Below are 24655 nucleotides of genomic sequence, written 5' to 3' on the forward strand. Positions count from 1 at the left end.
CTTACATACTGTGAAATCATTTAATTTTGTGGGCACGAAATTTCGTGGTTTTGGTCAGAATGGCAATTTCGTGGGGATATGAATTCGTGGATTTCAACTTTGAACATAAGATGAATGGGGATTTTACTTGTTCGTTGGGATTAAATTTCATGGATTGACTCAACCACGAAATCCACGAAAATTAGTCCCCCACGAATATTAATGATTTCACAGTAATCATCTCAGGCCCGAGTTCTGCAAATTCTTTGAATGGCCACCTTAAATAAGTTTTGTGTGTATTTTATTTTCTCATAGCAAATTAGTGAGAGTTCTAGGAGACACCAGAATAAACTTCAATACAATCAGCTGCTAGTGACATTTAAATTAACAGGAGCATTGTTACAACTGGGAGAGCAAAATTCAATGCAGTAATGAGAAAATATTTGAATGTGTTAATTAAAATAAAGCTCGAAGTGAATGCTGGGCAATGCAGAACAGTTTGTTGATTAAAACAATTGTGTTAAAATATGGAAATTATATCAGTAAATGTTATAAAATGGATATTACCTGACGTTTTGTGATGCCCAGAAGCCGAAGCCACCTAATATACAAGATATGGAAAAAGTTGCTGTTGACAGAAATTGACAGAAAATGAGTGTTTAGTGTTGTCTGGCTTAAGCCTCATGTACCTTAAATGAACTTTAGAATATACACGGAAACTGAAATGAAATTTAAAATTAGCATATAGAAGTTTGTGCCTGTTCAAAGTTTGTGTTGTTTGTATCAAAGGAAGTATGCATTTGCTAAAAACATAAGCTATATAAAACATTTACTATGTTTTTCTCTGATCCACTTGTAATGTGGTTCAGACAGGAGGGTAAGGGGAAGAGTACACAAGCGTCTGTGTTCCCAGGAGCACCTTCGGTGTTTCGAGGTGAGTAAATTGATAGAAATAAGTGAAAATAATGTCATTTAACTGTTAAGAGAAATTTATTGATGCCATGAAGTGCTGTCATGTTCAAACATTATACCATCAACATAATTATTTCAAACTTGGTACTGTGCTCTTAAAAATTTCTTGATTTTGAATTGTTTGTGACCGCTCGTCTGTCGCGGGTCATGCGTCTGTCAACAGTTTCTAAAAAAACTTCTTGAAAACCACTGTGCAGAAGTACACCAAACTTCACAAGAATGATCCTTGGTTGACCCCCTTTCAAAATTGTTCAAATAATTGAATTCCATGCAGAACTCTTTTTGCCTTGGCAACCAAAAGTAAAAACTTTAAAAATCTTTGTGTCTAAAACCACAAGACCTATGCCTTTGATATTTGGTATGTAGCATTGCCTTGTGATCCTCTACCAGAATTGTTCAAATTATAACCTTTGGTTGAAAAAAGGCCCTGCCCTGGGGATCTCAAGTTCTACATAGACTTATATAGGAAAAAAAAAATTTCTTGCCTGAACCTGCAAGGCATAGGCTTTGATATTTGGTCTGTTGCATTGCCTTGTGGTCCTCTACCAAAATTGTTCAGTGTTTAAGCATTAGTTTGCCATTTTAAACACCTGGCTCATATTACTCAGGTGAGGAATTCAGGATCATCATGACCCTCTTCTTTTATATGAGATCATAATATATTCAAAGTATTCACAGAAATTTAGATAACTGGGCAAGAATGATATATAAGACTTGATGCTGGGTGAGGTTCTTTTTTCAGTGCTAGATTTATTTGTTGCTTGCAAGATTCTGGTTTTGCATGTTGGTAAAGGTGCATGGTTTGCATGAGGTACTAGGTCAATACTCACCTAAGCCTACAATAAAGTCTTAGTTGGGTTATCTCCATTTTTATACGCCTGAAGGGACATATTATGTTATACCCCTGGTGTCCATCTGTCCGTTAGAAATTTGGTGTCCACTCTTTAACTTTTGAACCCCTTGAAGGATTTCAAACAAACTTGACATAAATGTTCACCACATCAAGACAACATACAGAGCCCATGTTTTGGATGGCTCTCTTCAAGGTCAAGGTCACATTAAGGGGTCAAGTGTGATATGGCTTTGTTTAATGTGTCTTTGCTATAACTCTTGAACTGCTTGAAGAATTTTAAAGAAACTTGGCACAAATGTTCACCACATCGAAATGGCATGCAGATGGCTCGCATCAAGGTCAAGGTCAAACTTAGGGGTCAAATGTCAGATGACTTTGTTTCATGTGTATATTGCTCTGCATTGCGGTGCTCTTGTTTTTATTTGGCAGATCCCTTTTTAGCTCACCTGTCACAAAGTGACAAGGTGAGCTTTTGTGATCGCGCGGCGTCCGTCGTCCGTCGTCCGTCCGTCCGTGCGTGCGTCCGTGCGTCCGTAAACTTATGCTTGTGACCACTCTAGAGGTCACATTTTTCATGGGATCTTTATGAAAGTTGGTCAGAATAGTCACCTTGATGATATCTAGGTCAAGTTCGAAACTGGGTCACGTGCCATCAAAAACTAGGTCAGTAGGTCTAAAAATAGAAAAACCTTGTGACCTCTCTAGAGGCCATATATTTCACAAGATCTTCATGAAAATTGGTCAGAATGTTCACCTTGATGATATCTAGGTCAAGTTCGAAACTGGGTCACGTGCCGTCAAAAACTAGGTCAGTAGGTCTAAAAATAGAAAAACCTTGTGACCTCTCTAGAGGCCATATTTTTCATGAGATCTTCATGAATATTGGTCAGAATGTTCACCTTGATGATATCTAGGTCAAGTTCGAAACTGGGTCATGTGGGGTCAAAAACTAGGTCATTAGGTCTAAAAATAGAAAAACCTCGTGACCTCTCTAGAGGCCATATTTCTCAATGGATCTTCATGAAATTTGGTCAGAATGTTCAGCTTGATGATATCTAGGTCAAGTTCGAAACTGGGTCATGTGGGGGTAAAAACTAGGTCAGTAGATCTAAAAATAGAAAAACCTGGTGACCTCTCTAGAGGCCATATTTTTCATGAGATCTTCATGAATATTGGTCAGAATGTTCACCTTGATGATATCTAGATCAAGTTCGATACTGGGTCATGTGGGATCAAAAACTAGGTCAGTAGGTCTAAAAATAGAAAAACCTTGTGACCTCTCTAGAGGCCATATTTCTCAATGGATCTTCATGAAAATTGGTCAGAATGTTCAACTTGATGATATCTAGGTCAAGTTCGAAACTGGGTCACGTGCGGTCAAAAACTAGGTCAGTAGGTCTAAAAATAGAAAAACCTTGTGACCTCTCTAGAGGCCATATTTTTCAATGGATCTTCAGGAAAATTGGTCAGAATGTTTACCTTGATGATATCTAGATCAAGTTCGAAACTGGGTCACGTGGGGTTAAGAACTAGGTCAGTAGATCTAAAAATAGAAAAACCTTGTGACCTCTCTAGAGGCCATATTTTTCATGAGATCTTCATGAATATTGGTCAGAATGTTCACCTTGATGATATCTAGGTCAGGTTCGAAACTGGGTCACGTGGGGTCAAAAACTAGGTCAGTAGGTCTGAAAATAGAAAAACCTTGTGACCTCTCTAGAGGCCATATTTCTCAATGGATCTTCATGAAAACTGGTGAGAATGTTCTTCTTGATGATATCTAGGTCAGGTTCGTAACTGGGTCATGTGTGGTCAAAAACTAGGTCAGTAGGTCGAAAAATAGAAAAACCTTGTGACCTCTCTAGAGGCCATATTTTTCACGAGATCTTCATGAAAATTGGTGAGAATGTTCACCTTGATGATATCTAGGTCAAGTTTAAAAGTGGGTCACGTGCCTTCAAAAAAAGGTCATTAGGTCAAATAATAGAAAAACCTTGTGACCTCTCTAGAGGCCATATTTTTCAATGGATCTTCATGAAAATTGGTCAGAATTTTTTATCTTGATGATATCTAGGTCACATGTGCTCAAAAACTAGGTCACTATGTCAAATAATAGAAATAACGACGTCATACTTAGTTCAACACTGGGTCATGTGGGGATAGGTGAGAGATTCAGGACCATCATGGTCCTCTTGTTTGTTTAACTACAATTATATTTTTGATTGAATTACTTCCATTTTATGCTTACTATCAATAGCTTATTTGTAACTTTTTTATTATTGGCTGTAGAGAAAAACCGAGACCGCATTTCTGTGGTACAACACGGATGGTACCTCCAATTTTTAGGTGCATGTTGACATATCTGTACCTGGTAAGGATTATTTGTGGACTTTAGAACTTTTTTATGGAATTTCTTCCCTTTGTAGTTCCTGTCCTTTGGGCTTCAACAGTCAAGTTTTGCTCCCATCCTCTGATATAACTCTTCAGGCGTATATTGCCCCACTTGGCGGAGCTTGTTTCCAATCATTTTACCCAGGATCATTTTTTTTTTCAAATCAAATAACCTTTTTTCAGAAAATGATATTTCAGTTATTTTTTTCAGACTGTGTACTTTGAGGCAATTAAATACATCTGCTTGAAGTTTGTAATTTTAGTTCCACTGCCTACAACTCCATTAACGCTTTATGGTAGTCTTAGGTGACTTTTGACCTAGTACCTCATGCAAACCATGCACCTTTTGCCTCTAGGCATGAAAAAATCATGCATAATTGCTACAATGGTCAGCAGTCTGAAAATACTAAATCAGTTGATGCCCTGCAAAAAGTGTGACATTTTGTGTAGTGAAATTTGTCAATGAACAGATGATTTCTTTGAAAACGTTAAAACCCACAGAATTTCACAAGGTAAAATATGTTAAAAAAGCTACTGCTGGAAATTGAACAATCTCTGCTACCCATATATATATATGCATCAAAATATGAGACAAACATATAGAAATATGAGAAAATCAGAGAAACAATTTCAGGACTGTTAGAATCCTGTATTGCAGGTAACATAGATAGCTTACTTTTAAATTTCCATTGCATTGATATAACGATTGACAAACAGGGTTCACTAACAATGTCACTCTAAACTGATTGTTTCCCTTGTCTGAAAAGGCTTAGGGTTCAAGTCTCTAAGATGTGCATAACATACTTTTTTCTGAGATGGATATAATTGGGGGAGTGCCCCCATACACACATCAACCACTAGTTTCTGGGGCAAACTGTATCCACACTTTCTTTTTTCTGGAGTGGGAGAAGTGGTGTGTGTGTGTGGGAGGGGGTGGCACCTGATATCCCAAAAATGTCTGTCCTTTCTTTTGACAAAGCAGTGTTCAGGGGTGTTAAGCATATTTAGTGATAGTCCTTGTTTCAGCTGTTGTAGAGTTTCTATTTTCCATAGTTGTGCAATATTAATATTTTAGATCATGGTGCTAAAATACATGTAAAGCAGATTTTAAAAATCACTTATTTTTACCAATAGATCTACTTGTCTACTTTCAGATGGTGCACGGGCTGCTAGTATGGATACACCTCTGATGTGCAAGAACCCAGGTTGTCACTCCACATGTCCAGAAGCTGTCAAGGTCAGTCTGTTTATCATGATTATTTCAATACGAACTGTGACCCCTTCAAAATCTCACATTTGATCGGCCTGGACAATTCATGGCAGGTCCAAATAAGGTGAATCTGCTCAGACAGGTTATTTATGTCCTCCTTCAAAAATTATAGGTACATTGTTTTACTGTCCATCTGTCATGGCGAAAGAGTTTCAAGACTTGTCTGACATTCAGTCAGATGACCCATAATAACCTAGCTGACTGAATGGAAACTCATCTGATTGAAAACATGAAGTAAAGAGTGAATAAACAAAATCAATAATGTATTGGATAGATGAAAAATGAACAGGTGGTGTAAGAAAACTGTGTTGTAATATTAAGTAATAAACTCTGGTGGTAGTAAGAACTGACCCGCTCCATATTCAGTTGGACATATGGTCTGATACCCTGACCCTCCATGTTGGACATAGCCATATTTTGTCGGACAGTCCAACAGGATCTCGCCATAGACCATTTGATTACAGATTGATAACTAGTAAACACTTTTATTAGCAGCTGTCACACTTCATCCAGTGACTGCTTCAGTCCATGACTTTTATAGATTTTAGCTCACCAGAGCACAAAGTGCTCAAGGTAAGTTATTGTGACTGTCATCCGTCGTGCGTGGTCTGTCAACATTTGCCTTGTGAACACTCTAGAGGCCACATTTGTGACCCAATCTTTATGAAACTTTGTCAGTATGTTAGTCTTGATCTCTAGGTCAAATTTGAAACTGGGTCATGTGGGGTCAAAAACTAGGTCAGTAGGCCAGATCAAAGGAAAAGCTTGTGAACACTCTAGAGGCCACTGTTGTGACCCAATATTTATGAAACTTGGTCAGAATGATTGTCTTGGTGATTTCTAGGTCAAGTTCGATAATTAGCCAAATCGGTCCAGGCATATAGGAGTTATGGCCCTTGAATTACAAAAAATTGGCCTTTTTAGCTCATCTGATTTTTTGAAAAAAAATGATGAGTTATTGTCATCACTTGAGCGGTTGTCGGCGTCGGCGTCGGCGTTGCCTGGTTAAGTTTTATGTTTAGGTCAGCTTTTCTCCTAAACTATCAAAGCTATTGCTTTGAAACTTGGAATACTTGTTCACCATCATAAGCTGTCCCTGTATAGCAAGAAACATAACTCCATCTTGCTTTTTGCAAGATTTATGGCCCCTTTTGTACTTAGAAAATATCAGATTTCTTGGTTAAGTTTTATGTTTAGGTCAACTTTTCTCCTAAACTATCAAAGCTATTGCTTTGAAACTTGGAATACTTGTTCACCATCATAAGCAGACCCTGTACATCAAGAACCATAACTCCATCTTGCTTTTTGCAAGAATTATTGCCCCTTTTGGACTTAGAAAATCAGTTTTCTTGGTTAAGTTTTATGTTTAGGTCAGCTTTTATCCTAAACTATCAAAGCTGTTGCTTTAAAACTTGCAACGCTTGTTCACCATCATAAGCTGACCCTGTACAGCAAGAAACATAACTCCATCCTGCTTTTTGCAAGATTTATGGCCCCTTTTGGACTTAGAAAATATCAGATTTCTTGGTTAAGTTTTATGTTTAGGTCAACTTTTTCTCTTAAACTATCAAAGCTATTGCTTTGAAACTTGCAACACTTGTTCACCATCATAAGCTGACCCTGTATAGCAAGCAACATAACTCCATCCTGCTTTTTGCAATAATTATTGCCCCTTTTGGACTTAGAAAATCATTTTCTTGGTTGAGTATTATGTTTAAGTCGACTTTTCTCATAAACTATCAAAGCTATTGCTTTAAAACTTGCAACAGTTTTTCACCATCATAAGTGGACACTGTACATCAAGAAACATAATTCTATCCGGTTTTTGCAAGAATGATGGCCCTTTTTAGACTTAGAAAATCGTGGGTAGGACAATATTTCTATTACACAAAAAAAATCAGATGAGCGTCAGCACCCGCAAGGCGGTGCTCTTGTTACTCTTGTCCGCACTCTAAGTCAAACATTTCTCATTCGATCTTCACCAAACTTAAACAAAATGTGTTTTGTCTATGAGACCTTGGCTAAGTTTGATAACTAGCCAAATCGATCAAGGCAGTTTGGAGTTACGGCCCTTGAATCACCGAAATATAGGCCTTTTTACTCTTGTCCACACTCTAAGTCAAAGATTTCTCATCCAATCTTCACCAAACTTGAACAAAATGTTTTGACCTTTATATAAAACCTTGGCCAAGTTTGATAACTAGCCAAATCGGTCGAGGCATTTTGGAGTTAAGGCCCTTGAATTACAAAAAAAATGGCCTTTTTGCTCTTGTCTGCACTCTAAGTCGAACATTTCTCATTTGATCTTCACCAAACTTGAACAAAATGTGTTTGACCATAAGACCTCGGACAAGTTCAATAATGAGCCAAATTGGTCCTGGCATTTTGGAGTCCTGGTCCTTGAATTGTAGTGAGTAAACAGTATATAAAGACTGACTTGCTATTTATATTATTAAGCAGTTGTGGAGACATTCTCTTTTCTCAAAAGCAGCTCTAGTGTTTGTCTTGATGATCTTTAGGTTAAATTTGAAACCGGGTCATTTGGGATAAAAAACTAGGTCAGTATGCAAGATAAACTCTGGTGAGCGATATAGGGCCATCATGGCCCTCTTTTTTTATGCCCCCAAAGGTGGGCATATTAAAATCGCACTGTCCGTCCGTGCATCCGTGTGTGTGTGCATTTTGGAGTTCTGGCCCTTGAATTGTAGTGAGTAAACAGTATATAAAGACTGACTTGCTATTTAGATGATTAATCAGTTGTGGGAGACATTCGCTTTTCTCAAAAGCAGCTCTAGTGTTTGTCTTGATGAAATTTAGGTTAAATTCGAAACCGGGTCATTTGGGATCAAAAACTAGGTCAGTATGCCAGATAAACTCTGGTGAGCAATATAGGGCCATCATGGTCCTCTTGTTTTATGCCCCCATAGGTGGGCATATTAAAATCGCATTGTCCGTCCGTGCATCCGTGCGTGTGTGCGTGCGTCCTACGTCTGGTAAATTCTTGTCTGGGCTGTAACTCTTCCATCCATGAAGGAATTTTGAAATAACTTGGCAAAAATGTTCACCATAATGAGACGAAGTGTCATGTGCAAGACCCAGACCCCTAGCTCCAAGGTCAAGGTCACACTTGGAGGTCAAAGGTTAACATGGTCTGTTTCGTGTCCGGTCCATACCTCTGCCATCCATTAAGGGATTTTGAAAGAACTTGGCATAAATGTTTACCATAATGAGACAACGTGTTATGCGCAAGACCCAGACCCCTAGCTCCAAGGTCAGGGTCACACTTACAGGTAAAAACTTAACAAGGTATGTTTCGTGTCAGGTCCATAACTCTGCCATTTATTAAGGGATTTTGAAATTACTTGGCATAAATGTTCACCATAATGGGACGACTTGTCATGAGCAAGATCTAGACCCCTAGTTCCAAGGTCAAGGTCACACTTAGAGGTCAAAGGTTAACATAGTCTGTTTCTTGTCTGGTCCATAACTCTGCCATTGATGAAGGGATTTTGAAATTACTTGGCAAAGATGTTCCCTATAATGAGTTGAGATGTAATATGCAAGACCCGGACCCCTAGCTACAAGGTCAAGGTCACACTTAGAAGTCAAAGGTGTTTCTTGTCTGGTCCATAACTCTGCCATTTATCAAGGGATTTGAAAATAATTTGACACAAATGTTTATTGAGAAGATATGTCACACTAATGACCGAGGCCTCTTAGGTCAAGGTCACAAAATGATAAGTGATTTTTTGCGAATACAACTGTGTCATTCTTGGGCCTACTTTGAGGGAATTTGTCACCAATAGTGACAGCTCTTGTTTGTTTTTAGCTCACTTGAGCAATGTTCAGGTGAGGTTTTGTGATCTCTCCATGCCCGGCGTCTGTCAACAATTAGCTTGTGTATGCAATAGAGGCTGTATTTTTCAATTGATCTTCATGAATTATAGTCAGAATGATTACCTTGATCAAATCTAGGCCAAGTTTGAAAATGGGTTATCTGAGGTCAAAAACTAGGTCACTAGCTCAAATCAAAGAAAAACCATGTGTATGCGATAGAGGCTGTATTTTTCAATTGATCTTCATGAATTTTTGTCAGAATAATTACCTTGATAAAATCTAGGCTGAGTTTGAAAATGAGTTATCATGGTCAAAAACTAGGTCACTAGGTCAAATCAAAGAAAAAACTTGTGTATTTGATAGAGGCTGTATTTTTCAACTGATCTTCATGAAATTTTGTCAGAATGATTGCCTTGATAAAATCTAGGCCAAGTTCTAAAATTATTTATCTGGGGTCAAAAAACTAGGTCACTTGGTCAAATCAAGAAAAACCTTGTGTATGTGATAGAGGCTGTATTTTTAGCTCACCTGAGCAATGCTCAGGTGAGTTTTTCTGACCGCTCGATGTCCGGCATCCGGCGTCTGTCTGTCTGTCGTCTGTCAACATTTAGCTTGTGTATGCGATAGAGGCTGTATTTTTCAATTAATCTTCATGAATATTGGTCAGAATGATAACCTTGATGAAAGGCTGAGTTCGAAAATGGGTCATCTCGAGTCAGAAACTAGGTCACTAGGTCAAATCAAAGAAAAACCTTGTGTATGCCATAGAGGCTGTATTTTTCAATTAATCTTCATGAGTATTGGTCAGAATGATGAATGATGAAGTCTAGGACAAGTTCAAAAATGGGTCATCTCGGGTCAAAAACTAGGTCACTAGGTCAAATCAAAGAAAAACCTTGTGTATGCGATAGAGGCTGTATTTTTCAATTGATCTTCATGAATATTGGTCAGAATGATTGCCTTGATGAAATCTAGGCCAAGTTCGAAAATGGGTCATCTCGGGTCAAAAAGTAGGTCACTAGGTCAAATCAAAGAAAAACCTTGTGTATGCGATAGAGGCTGTATTTTTCAATTATTCTTCATGAATATTGGTCAGAATGATAACCTTGATGAAATCTAGGCTGAATTCGAAAATGGGTCATCTTGGGTCAAAAATTAGGTCACTAGGTCAAATCAAAGAAAAACCTTGTGTATGCGATATAGGCTGTATTTTTCAATTGAACTTCATGAATACTGGTCAGAATGATTGCCTTGATCAAATCTAGGCCGAGTTTGAAATTGGGTAATCTCGGGTCAAAAACTAGGTCACTAGGTCAAATCAAAGAAAAACCTTGTGTATGTGATAGAGGCGGTATTTTTCAATTGATCTTCATGAATTTTGGTCAGAATGATTGCCTTGATGAAATCTAGGCCAAGTTCAAAAATGGGTCATCTAAGGTCAAAAACTAGGTCACTAGGTCAAATCAAGGAAAAACCTTGTGTATGCGATAGAGTCTATATTTTTCAACTGATCTTCATGAAATTTAGCCAGAATGATTACCTTGATAAAATCTAGGCCGAGTTCGAAAATGGGTCATCTGGGGTCAAAAAGTAGGTCACTAGGTCAAATCGAAGAAAAACATTGTGTATGCGATAGAGGCTGTATTTTTCAACTGATCTTCATGAAATTTGGTCAGAGTGATTACCTTGATGAAATCTAGATCGAGTTTGAATATGGGTTATCTGAGGTCAAAAACTAGGTCACTAGGTCAAAGAAAAGAAAAATCTTGAGTATGCGATAGAGACTGTTTTTTTCAATTGATTTTTATGAAATTTGGTCAGGATGATTGCCTTAATGAAATCTAGGTCGAATTTGAATATGGGTCATCTGAGGTCAAAAATTAGGTCACTTGGTCAAATCAAAGAAAAAAAATGTGTATGCGATAGAGGCGGTATTTTTCAATTGATCTTCATGAATTTTGGTCAGAATGATTACCTTGATGAAATCTAGGCCAAGTTCAAAAATGGGTCATCTGAGGTCAAAAATTAGGTCACTTGGTCAAATCAAAGAAAAAACTTGTGTATGTGATAGAGGATGTATTTTTCAATTGATCTTCATGAATTTTGGTCAGAATGATTGCCTTGATAAAATCTAGGTCGAGTTTGAACATGGGTCATCTAGGGTCAAAAACTAGGTCATATCTAAGAAAATGCTTGTTTTATCGCAAGAGACCAATTTTTTGGTCCAATCTTAATGAAAATTGGTCAGAATATTTGTTCCCATGAAATCACTAGGTCAAACATGTTTTACACTGTTATGGTGTGTTTCTTAGGTGAGCGACCTAGGGCCATCTTGGCCCTCTTGTTTATTGATCTTCATGAAATTTGGTGAGAATGATTGCCTTGATGATATCTAGGTCGAGTTTGAATATGGGTCATCTGAGGTCAGAAACTAGGTCACTAGGTCAAATCAAAGAAAAAACTTGTTTAAATTCAAGAGACCACATTTTTAGTCCAATCTTAATGAAAATTGGCCAAAATATTTGTTTCCATGAAATCACTAGGAAAAACATTGTGAATTTGATAGAGGCTGTATTTTTCAATTGATCTTCATGAATTTTGGTCAGAATGATTGCCTTGATGAAATCTAGATCAAGTTTTAATATGGGTCATCTAAGATCAAAAAGTAGGCCACTAGGTCAAAGCAAAGAAAAACCTTGTGTATGCGATAGAGGCTGTATTTTTCAATTGATCTTCATGAAATTTTGTCAGAATGATTGCCTTGATAAAATCTAGGTCAAGTTTGAATATGGGTCATCTGGGGTCAAAAACTAGGTCACTAGGTCATATCTAAGAAAATACTTGTTTAAATTCAAGAGACCACATTTTTAGTCCAATCTTAATGAAAATTGGCCAAAATATTTGTTTCCATGAAATCGCTAGGTTAAACATGTTTACACTGTTACAGTGTGTTTCTCAGGTAATCGACCTAGGACCATCTTGGCCCTCTTGTTTGTTTTTCCTTGGTGTGGGTTAGGGGTGGGTGTGGGCAGCAGTAAGGCATGGTCAGTTTCACCTTATTATTGTTTTGAGGGTCAAAAGGTCAAGGTCAAAAGCAGTGCTCGCGCTGCCAATCGACATTATCGCCAAATGGCGATTATTTTATTCAAAAGTCGATTAAAACGCAAATTTTGGTGATAGAAAATGGCAATTAATTAATAAAAATGCTAAAAATATTGCAAAAAAATGTCCATAAACAGCTGGAATATACATAGTTTTATCAACAAAAAGGTGCGAAGTTGGTAGCAGGAAGTGTATTTGCCCAGAGGCATAATTACCCCCTCAAAACGGTGACTTTGACACGCTTAATTGAACACAGTCTGCTGTTTATTAAATGGCCAGTAATTATCGGCAATTAGCCTGACACCTGTGTCAGTTTTGTTGTTCACAGTTTGATCTCGGTTGGAGATAACATTCGATCTTTAATTAGTATCATAATATCTATATGTTTTTAATATCAATTATTTCATCAAAATAATATTAAATTTATATGAAATTAAAATTGTTTAAGAAAAAAAAAACACTCGCTCTTTTACGGTATGTAACGGCAATCTTAGATTTTAGCGTAGACAGTAAACGCTGAAAGTAGCTTCCCTTTGCCGAAATGGCGAAAATCGCATATTACCTTATTTTGAAGTTGGAAAATCGTCTATACTAGGCATTCACGACTCGGGGTTTGTCCCGAGGGTCATAAATCTGCGCATTTTACACGAGTATCAACGGTATGTTCAGTGATATGATGAATGTATAATAACATTTATTGAAAATGTATTCAGATTTGCACTAGAAGAAACTTGAATTCGAATGAAAAATAAAACAAAAAACAAAAAAAAACAAAAAAAAACAACAACACAACTATTCCTGTTTGTTTGATAAATACATACTGTTTTATGACTTTTGATAACCATGAATAATGATAGTTGAAAAATATAGTGTGTTTAAGTGGTCCATGAACAAAAAAAGAATAAATAGTTATAAAATGCCCAGTTTTATGTTTTTTATTGAAATGCGAAAGCGCACGTGAATAACGCGCACGCCAAGTTTGTCTTTTAATTTTTTCCCTGAAAAAAGTGGCTATTAATTTATAATGACCAGGGCTAGCACTGAAAAGGTGTACTGAGCTTTCAGCTATCTTGGTATGCTTGCTTGTGATCAGTAGATTGACTTCTGAATTTCTGGAAGTCAGTAGGTCAAAGGTCAAGGTAACATTGACCAGTTTCCAATCAATAATGAGAGCATTTCGGCCTATTGCAGTCAAACTTCAATGCGTGATTGCCAGTGTTCTTAGTGCCAGTAGGTCAAACTGACATTGGAACTGAAAATGCTTTCTGGTCACTAACAAAAGTTAAACTAGGCATTAATTAAGGCACCAATTTCGTAGAATGATTGCTTGTGATCCCATGGTGGTTTTGAGACTGAAAACAGCTCCTTATCAGTAACTGAAACAGGTTTTGGCCTATAGCCCAAAGGGTGATCCTGTTGTCAGTAGTTGACCCTAAGTTTATTGTTTTAATCAAATCAGAGGCGAAGGTTACAAATGGCCTTGGGCTTGAAGCATACCGATAAATTTCAATAAATGACTGTAGATGACTTAAGACTTAATCAGTTAGATTTGATAGTATGATATTCTGTGGTCTGTAGGTGACCCCTGTTTCTTTGGTCATGCAGAAGGTCAAAGGCCAAGGTCACAGCATTTGAGACTGAAAATTACACACTCTGTACTTTCAGATAGGCCAGAATAACATTATATGTGTCAATGAGTTCAACTTACTAACTGCACTATTCTTTTTTTTTTGGTATTAGTTATATACAGTACTTTTACAGCAGAAGTATATTTTTAAAAGTCATTTACTATAATGAACAGAGAGATAGTAGTTTCAAAAGAAATCCTTTTCAGCATCAAAAGAATATTCTGGTATTTCTAAAGAAAAAATTAATTTTTGTCATCTTCGAGTATACCCATAGCTTGCTGTTAATTTTAAACTTCTCACTTGAAATGTTGTGAACAAGGAAATTAGTCTGGGCAAATTCAGAAGTCTTCAGTATGATTGATTAAGAAAAAAAAAATACTCGTACAGTATTTTGGGAATATGCAAATTCCAAATTTAAGTTGAAGGCTGTTTCTCAAAGAACAATATAAGAGGATCTTTTTGTGTTACAAAATCTTAAGTAGACATTTTGTTGATATGCAATCAGAACCTAAAATGTTTTCATGGGAGAATACTCGTGGAACTATTTGAATTTGATACAGTTATTTCCCTTTTATTTTCAATGCTCAACTGGCATTTTTGCAGAGAAAGTAAAAGCAAAATGTTTAGATATTAAAAAGTATTTACAAAAAGGTTATCTACCTGGTAGCCAAATAAATATGTTTTTGCTTGTGAAAACGTTTGTGGTTTGTTTATAAAGGTGACAGAAGTTGTGGCATATTGAAGATGATTTTTGGAGATTTTCACTTTTTCGTCATGTAATATCATAGTGTAGAAAAAAAAGCTATAACACTTCTTGCAAGTCAGTGTAGCTGGAAATATAATGAGATCATTCATGGTGTGTCGGGGCACAGAGTTGCTTCTACAAAACTTGTTGGCTCTTCTTTATCAACATTCACCAGACTTGCTGACATGGCATAATATCTTAGCCAAGTTTGGTAACCAGCTGGATTGTTTCTGTGGCCCTAAAGTAACTTCCCTTGAATAATTCAGACTTGCCAAAATTGACTCTAACTTGAGTTTTTCTTATCAAATGGTCAGAATGTTTAGAGACATAATGTCTTTGTTAAATTAGTAAATTGGCAAACTAGATTTTGTTGGTGTAAAGTTATGGCCCTGGAATAAGGCTACTTAGTGTGTATTCACAGTGTCTGCTCAATCACTAGAATATTTTTGGAACAAAATTTTATAATATTATGCAGACTTACAAAACCTGTGCCATGTTCATTATCTAGCTAGATCAGATTAGTATCTCCAGAGTGGTGGCCCTTGAATTAACCAAAATACAAAAATTGAAAATGTCCACTTGGTTACTAGAGTATTTTCTCTTTGATGTCAACCATCTTTGTCAACTTTGTTTACCAGCCAGTTTATCAGAAACAAAATTGAGAATACTGAGAACTTGACTGCTCATGCAATTGGTAGAATGCTCATGCAATTGGTAGAAAGAGTAAAAAGTAATTTTCTATTACTGGCATGTATTATGACAGTTTGGCTCTCCCGTTTCTTAACTCTTACCCTGCTAAATTTCTAAAATGAAGTTGTCCATCTTTCAATTTGGACAGTACCATTAACTGTTAAAAGGGGTGATTACCAAAACAATTCTGACTGAATGGCGAACATTGCAGATCTTGATCAGACTGCATGGATGATCTACACTGGTTGCAGAGGCAGAATCAATCGTGTCCACAGCATGATAACGGTTAAAGAAAATGTTTTCACCTGTGGTCACTTATTAGCAAGTCACTCATCATTTTTATTTAGTACTAACTTATGAATGACTTAAATTTTGCACGTACTTCCTGTACTTTGCAAAAACTACTTGCATTTCAGCATGTGTCATAGAATTAACACTTATTCTTACAGTGTCATTTGATCAAGACAGAAGTACAGAATACTAACTTACTTTACAGGAAATACATAAATAGATTGGCTAGACTGCGCGGATGAGCAGGATGGTTTGGATCCATGCTGGCCATAAACTTACTATGTTGGTTGTCTTATATGGTGTGGCTCACATATTGTTCAAGATATAATTTCAACTTGCTGCTATCAGCCTTGAAGCATATCAAAAATAGCATCATGCAGAGCTTGCATCCTTTTCTGACTATTTCTTGCCTTTTGAATTGGATATTTAAGGAACATTACAGAATTTACAGTGTTCAAAAATGGCAGGTTTTTTTAATAATGATGTGATTACATGTAATAATTCAACAATTCAATTTTGTTTTGAATATCCTTGTGTGGAATTACACAAAATGTTTAAAACTTACTAAGAACTTTTGTAAAATAAGATGATTATAAATCTAAAAAACGTTTATTAAAGAAAAGAGGGATTTATTAGCCATAAACTATTGGCCAGCGAGTTTTAGGGCTTTTTTCTTTCATACCCAATCTTAAGGTGAAATACACACCATATTTATAAGTGTTTTATGTGTTTTCATGGATGGGGAGCACTTTCATGTTAAACATTTCAATCATTATTCATCTCTTTATTGAGATTTTATCTTCTTAACAAGGGTATATAAATCTTTGCCCGTAGGGTACAATGTTAAATGTTGCCTTTAAAGGGAAGTAAGTCTGTCTGACATATTAATACAATTTCATCAGGAGTTGTCTACATAGGATAGCTGACGGATGATTCTCCCCAGCCACACCCTTTAAAAAGAGATTCTTAATGTAATAATGATAATAAATAAATGAAAAATGTCTTGCAGAAAGTCTCTTGAGTTTTTGTTGATGCAACATGCATTTCCATGTGTTGACAGGAATGGTTTGCAATGACAATAATTGCATGCATAAATCCTGTACTGACAGACATGACTGAAAAAGTTTGACCAAGTCCCCTGTTTCTTAATAAAGATGCAGTCCGACTGACTGGCATTTATCGTACCCTAAGATCAGCAACATCTCGGACAACACATCGAATTGGTGCCACTAACATAATCATTATGCCGCAGCAGAACTGGGAAAAAAAATGTAACTTAATGCCCGAAAATCGTAGTGAAAAGAAAAAAATGTACGAAAATAACAAAACTCTTAATGAGAAATGGACTAAATATCGCACCAGTCCTGAGGCTCGTATATGATGGAGAAAAGCAACATTTGCGGTGCACTGACTTTTTTTTCAGTCTGGCATATTGTTTTTTGGTCTGGCAAATTTTTAGGCATTGCTGGAACAAATGTGCAGCCATCTTTTCCAACTTTCCTGAAGTCTGATGTACAGCATAATACAGTTTTTGTTTGCTTAAATTGATATGATTACAAAAACAAGTTATGACATATAAATCAACTGTGATGATCAGGCCGAGGATAAGATTTGTTGTGATCAAAAAGGTAATCTTGATGTTTGTAAGCAACATTTTCTCATCTGATGTGTCACATGATCACACTGTTACATTTTGTACTATGAGAGAGACTGTTGTGATCACAAAGTAAACTGCTCTTACAGAGAAAAAAACTGTTATGATCACAGCGTTAACTGGTTTTACCATGAGAAAGTTGATTTGATCACAGTGTTTACTGTTTTGCCAAGAGAAAGTGTTGTGATCACAATGTTTACTGTTTTGCCAAGAGAAAGTTGTTTTGATTACAGTGTTTACTGTTTTGCCAAGAGAAAGTTGTTGTGATCACAGTGTTTACTGTTTTGCCAAGAGAAAGTTGTTTTGATCAGTGTTTACTGTTTTGCCAAGAGAAAGTGTTCTGATCACAGTGTTTACTAGTTTACCATGAGAAAATTGTGGTCACAGGGTTTAGTCAGGTTTACTGTAAACTTCCGTGATCACATTGCATGAGAAAACAGTTATGGTCATGGTATAAATTGTTGTCATCACAGCATTAATAGCTTTTAAGATGCTGGAAATCAGTTTTAATCACAATATGTATTTTGATAATATGATATTGCAATTGGGTCATAGAGAAAACCCTGACAATTTTCACAGGTGACAAAACGCGAAAATTTACTTTTCATGAAAAAAAAACAACATGAAATTTGCTTCCTTTTTTTAAATCACAAGTATTTTATTTGAACAGATATTGTATTTTGAAGTGAATAAGACTTAGTGTACTTAAGGTTGTTTGCACAGTTGCATGTTTTTGCTGGAATATACATAATTTTGTTTTGCCGTAAAACATTATATTTTTTTTACTTTTAAGGTAACAATAAAGGCGCAAAACTCAGTAGCTGCATGAAAACCTGTCTGATAAGGCCAGAGAAAATAAATGTTCAGATTCTTATCCGAATTTTGAGAAAAAATGGGGCAGATGGGTGCTTTTTATTTTTAATTTTTTAATTTTGAAATATGGTAGTCTGGAGGTAAATTTGATAAATAATATTTAAAATATCACAGTGTATTGATATTCTAGTGTTTGAAAGCTTTTATATGTAAAACCCATTTTGAGAGGGTTTTTATATGAAAAAATTTAATGTCATAAACATTTATCTTTTTTATAATTTGATAGTAAATTATTTTGTCTGATGGTTGATTGTATCCTGTACAATAAGTAAATCTACAATAATGGCAATATTTGTCTGCTCAGTGTAATTGCAAATTCAAAATATTTAAATATTTAGTTCTGTCATCTATTGTCCGTAAGTATTGACCTGGCACTCATGAATATTCCGTATGTTTCTGTAAATTAATTTTCGGTGTACGAACCCAAACAGTGATATAGCTGTTGAAAAGCCTATTATATACCATCACGTATCATGTGCAGATATAGCTGTGTGGACAAAGCGGTTTGCCACTAATCTCAGGGTTGAGTGTTCGAGTCCTCTGTCTGACCAAATTGTTTTTTTTTTTTTTTAAATGATTTTATCTGTAAAAGACGGAAACCTGTCACACTTATCATGTTTTATCAACGAATTATTCTTTTAATGATTACCATTCTTCTACGTACATAACACCATTCTACAAAATGTCTTTTAAAATCTTCAGGACCGGACAAGCATTCATTCATTCAATGGACAATTCAAAGAACCGTTGTTAGTGGTACAAAATGCAATATTTCATAAAAAATATATAATCATAGATACAAATACAAGGAATTATATTTTAAAAAATGGTTAGAAAAGAATTCGAACCCATGGTAACGTGTTTTCAAGCCGGAGAGCTTACCACTACACCACTGTGCCGTTGGTTCTCTAAATTGATTATTTTGATAAATCTAGATATTTTCAGGACACGAATATCGCGTGAAATAACGAAAACGCCCGAAAATATTGGCGAAGATTAATGAGTGCCAGGTCAATACTTACGGACAATACAATGACGGTTTGTAAAGAAAACAATCAATCTGTCATTCCTGCTGAGCACATGCTAAAAGCTATATACCCTTGGAAACATGATGCTATTGACATACGGGCTTAAAGTATAAAATACGAGGAGTCTAGTAGTTTTAATTTACACCTGAAAAAATTCCAATGTTTCTTATTTGATGCACTTGCATACATAACATATTTTATCCTATTTCCAGATCTATGAAACAAATAGCCGATTAATTCAGTATACTTTGCACGTGAAAATGGCATGTCAGACTTCCCCATGAAGGCAAATGTTTCTGTTAAACACAATTGAAATATTGAAATCCAGACAACAGATACTTATTTCTAAACAATAAAAATCAATAACAATCAAATCAGGATAAGAAAATACATTGGCTTTACCTTTTTCTAAAAGTTTTTGAAATCGAAAGTAGGTTTCCAGAATGTCTGCTAGTCGTGTGAATTGCCGATATTTTATGATCATTTCTCTGAATTTATTATAATAAATCAGGGTAAATTTTAATATCAGATACTGTCAAATGCTGTTAAATTGTCTTTGCATCACCACAATATGTCAAACATTTTCTTTAAACTCTAGAATTATGCAACTGTTTATGCAAGTGTACCAGTATCCGGACATAAAATTTTGGGTATCCGGATTTTGACTAATAAAAAATTTCGAGGCGGGGGGTTTCAGACAGGGGCGGGCGGGGATGAGAATCTAAAAACAAATTTTCTGTTGCCTAATATCTGCCACATTAAAATGTTTTTTGAAATGAATTTTTGTTAAAACAAGGTTTTGACTTGCATACTGATTTAAGAATGTTTTTTTTTTCTTCGTTGTAACATCATACTGACACTAATAGGTTTCCAGCTTTTCATGGTGGCAGAAGTTATAAACCCACAGTAGTGGTTTTACAGGCAAGTGTTTTCAAGTTAGAGAATTTAAGCACTCTGCCACAGGGGCTCTGATTGGAAGGAATAACAAGTTGATTTGTAAGTACTTGGCAGAAATTGTGCAAAGCAAGCGCTTTTTGTACTGCAGTTTCTTGCTTTCTGTGCAAATACCTATGCAGCTAGCTTAATTATCTACCAGTACATTTGTCACAAATGTGGTTGTGTTGTCGCAAATGTGATTGTGTTGTCATAAATTTGAATATAGTTTTCCTTGATTATCATAGAAATAACAAATATAGCTATCACACTTGGCCTCTTTTTACACCCCGATTGTCAATAGGACCTTTGAGGCATATAGTGTTGTTTGAAGGGGACTCCGTGGCAGAGTGGTTAAGGTCGCTGACTTCAAATCACTTGCCCTGCATCGATGTGGGTTCAAGCCTCACTCGGGGCGTTGAATTTTTCATATGAGGAAGCCATCCAGCTGGCTTACAGAAGGTTGATGGTTCTACCCAGGGGCCCACTTGTGATGAAATAGTGCATGGAGGGGCACCTGGGGTCTTCCTCCACCATTAAAGCTGGAAAGTCGCTATATGACCTATCATGTGTCGGTGCGACGTTAAATCCAACAAAAAAATGTATATAGTGTTTGAACTGTCAGTCCATCACATGCCCCCATTGTTGTAGACCTTGGAGATGCATGGTGTTAGAACTGTTAGTCCATCACATGCCCCCATTGTCGTAGACCTTGGAAATACATGGTGTTAGAACTGTCAGTCTATCATATATGCCCCCTTTGTTGTAGACTTTGGAGATACATGGTGTTAGAACTGTCAGTCCATCACATGCCCCCATTGTCGTAGACCTTGGAGATGCATGGTGTTAGAACTGTCAGTCCATCACATGCCCCCATTGTTGTAGACCTTGGAGATGCATGGTGTTAGAACTGTCAGTCCATCACATGCCCCCATTGTCGTAGACCTTGGAGATGCATGGTGTTAGAACTGTCAGTCCATCACATGCCCCCATTGTTGTAGACCTTGGAGATGCATGGTGTTAGAACTGTCAGTCCATCACATGCCCCCATTGCTGTAGACCTTGGAGATACATGGTGTTAGAACTGTCAGTCCATCACATGCCCCCATTGTGTATGACCTTGGAAGTGTATGGTATTTGAACTGTCAGTCCTTCACATGCCCCCACTGTCGTAGACTTTGGAGATACAAGGTGTTTGAACTGTCAGTCCATCACATGCCCCCATTGTCGTAGACCTTGGAGATGCATTGTGTACGAACTGTCAGTCCATCACAGGCCCCCATTGTCGTAGACCTTGGAGATGCATTGTGTTTGAACTGTCAGTCCATCACATGCCCCCATTGTCGTAGGCCTTGGAGATGCATTGTGTTTGAACTGTCAGTCCATCACATGCCCCCATTGTCGTAGGCCTTGGAGATGCATTGTGTTTGAACTGTCAGTCCATCACATGCCCCCATTGTCGTAGGCCTTGGAGATGCATTGTGTTTGAACTGTCAGTCAATCACATGCCCCCATTGTCGTAGGCCTTGGAGATGCATTGTGTTTGAACTGTCAGTCCATCACATGCCCCCATTGTCGTAGACCTTGGAGATGCATTGTGTTTGAACTGTCAGTCCATCACATGCCCCCATTGTCGTAGACCTTGGAGATGCATTGTGTTTGAACTGTCAGTCTATCACATGCCCCCATTGTCATAGACCTTGGAGATGCATTGTGTTTGAACTGTCAGTCCATCACAAACCCCCATTGTGTATGACCTTAGAAGTGTATGGTGTTTGAACTGTCAGTCCATCACATTCCCTCATTGTTGTAGACCTTGGAGATGCATTGTGTTTGAACTGTCAGTCCATCACATGCCCCAATGGTAAAAGGTAACAAAATACAAAAGATTTTAAATAAAGTAACATTTCTCAGTGTTTTTTTTTGCACCTTTGGAGGAAGAGGGGGCTAGTTCCCTTTGTAGGGGGAAAATTGAGTCATGTTTAACACAGGAGGAAAATGGCACTTGGTTAACTGATCATAATTATCGTATTGATTAACTGACTACCAGTTGAACATTTCTCATCCGATCTTGTTTTTGCCAGTAAGTCCCTGGCCAGGTTCCATAACTAGCCAAATCGGCCCAGGTACTTAAGAATTATGGCCCTTGAATTACAGAAAATCGCTCTGTACACACTTGTACACTCTAAGTCAAACATTTTTCCTCTGATCTTCACTAAACATGAAAAAAATGTGTTTGCCAATAAATCCTCGGCCAATTGTGATAACTAGCCAAATCAGCCCAGGCACTTCAGAATTATGGCCCTTGAATTACCGAAAATCACTCTGTACACAGATGCCAGTGATACATGTATTGGTGCATGGTTGACTCAGATACATAACTATTCAGAGATGATAAGGCAGTTGTGGGAGACATGCGCTTTTCTCATTAGCAGCTCTAGTTAGTTAATTGACATTGATTGCTGCTAACCTGCAGTGGGGTGTTGACTGCTGGTCACTTTTATGATACTGGTTAACTAGCAGTTATTTTACTGGTTAACTGACCACCATTATAGTATTGACTAATGGCCACCATTATGTTCTTGGTTAACTGACCGCCATTATAGTATTGACTAATGGCCACCATTGTGGTATTGACTGACTGACCACCATTATGGTATTGACTAATGGCCACCATTATGTTATTAGTAAACTGACCACCATTATGGTATTGACAAATGGCCACCATTATGTTATTAGTTAACTGACCACCATTATAGTATTGACTAATGGCCATCATTGTGGTATTGACTTACTGACCAGCATTATAGTATTGACTAATGGCCACCATTATGTCAATGGTTAACTGACCACCATTATAATATTAACTAATTGCCACAATTGTGGTATTGACTGACTGGCCACCATTATGTTATTAGTTAACTGACCACCATTATGGTATTGACTAATGGCCATTATTATGTTATTGGTTAACTGACCACCATTATAGTATTGACTAATGGCCACCATCATGTTATTGGTTAACTGACCACCATTATAGTATTGACTTATGGCCACCATTATGTTATTGGTTAACTGACCCCCATTATAGTATTGACTTATGGCCACCATTATGATATTGGGTTAACTGACCACCATTATAGTATTGACTAATTGCCACCATTGTGGTATTGACTGACTGACCACCATTATGGTATTGACTAATGGACACCATTATGTTATTGGTTAACTGACCATCATTATAGTATTGACTAATGGCTACCATTGTGGTATTGACATACTGACCACCATAATAGTATTGACTAATTGCCACCGTTATGTTATTGGTTAACTGACCACCATTATAATATTGACTAATGGCTACCATTGTGGTATTGACTGACTGACCACCATTATGGTATTGACTAATGGCCACCATTATGTTATTGTTTAACTGACCACCATTATAGTATTAACTAATGGCCACCATTATGTTATTGGTTAACTGACCACCATTATAGTATTGACTAATGATCGCCATTGTGGTATTGTCACTTACTGACCACCATTATAGTATTGATTACTGATCCATTATTGTATAAACTAATGGCCACCATTGTGGTATTGACTACTTACCATCATTATGTTACTGTGTAATTGACCTATATTTTAGTATTGGTGATCTGACTACTATTAACAGAGTAGTTAGCAACCACCATTATGAAATAGATTTTGTTCAATTTGCACACTGTATAGACATAATTATTTAATTAGGCAAGATTCAGTGTTTAACTTTTGAGTCAGTGTTAAAGAAAGCAGTTGTAAAAAGTAAAAAAGAATTGTTTGATTTTAGACTGTCTGTTTATACAGATGTTTTTGTTCAGTAAAAGGCATTTTATGTTAAACTTTGAGGTCTGATTATTTTAGACACTTGAACATGTTTAAAGTTTTATGTTCCACTTTGAAAAAAGGTTCAAGAAAGTTCAAGTGGAGAGAACTGTATTGCTTATGGGGCTTCTCTACCGTGAATGAACTTTGGTACTTTACGCTTTTACCAAATATAATAAATGCAGTCTTACTTGAAAAAAAAAACAACAACAGTTTATTTAGTGTTTTAATCAAATATAGCCTTATTTGAGTTCTAAGTCTCTTTTTATGAATGTCTTTAGTGTAAGTACATTTTAGAGAAATTGAATTCAAACGAAAATAAATTGTATGCTATAGTAGATTCACAAAATATTTGAGGCATCAGAAATTGCCTGTATAGGGTATAAGTACCGCACAGTATTATGTTTTTTTTTACAAAATATATTGTAAGTAAGTTTAATCATTGGCTTGAATGTGCCGTTACTAAGGTAGACAGGCTACACAATAATCATTTTGTAGTGATAGTTTTGATGGTTCGAACCTTGCATCCGTCTTTTTTTTTT

General features: G+C 36.6%; 1 protein-coding gene across 1 annotated transcript in view; it reads left to right on the forward strand.

The window, feature by feature from the left end:
• Positions 1-822: 822 nt before the first annotated feature.
• Positions 823-24655, forward strand: part of LOC123528105 (pleckstrin homology domain-containing family G member 5-like) — a 215421-nt gene continuing 191588 nt past the window's right edge. The window contains exons 1-2 of the mRNA XM_053522898.1: positions 823-913; positions 5350-5432. Coding sequence (XP_053378873.1) covers positions 838-913; positions 5350-5432 — 159 coding nt within the window. The 5' untranslated portion in view covers positions 823-837. The remainder of the gene's footprint in view (positions 914-5349; positions 5433-24655) is intronic.

This window comes from Mercenaria mercenaria, chromosome 14 (genome assembly GCF_021730395.1).
Source record: "Mercenaria mercenaria strain notata chromosome 14, MADL_Memer_1, whole genome shotgun sequence".
Classification (NCBI taxonomy): Eukaryota; Metazoa; Mollusca; class Bivalvia; order Venerida; family Veneridae; genus Mercenaria; species Mercenaria mercenaria.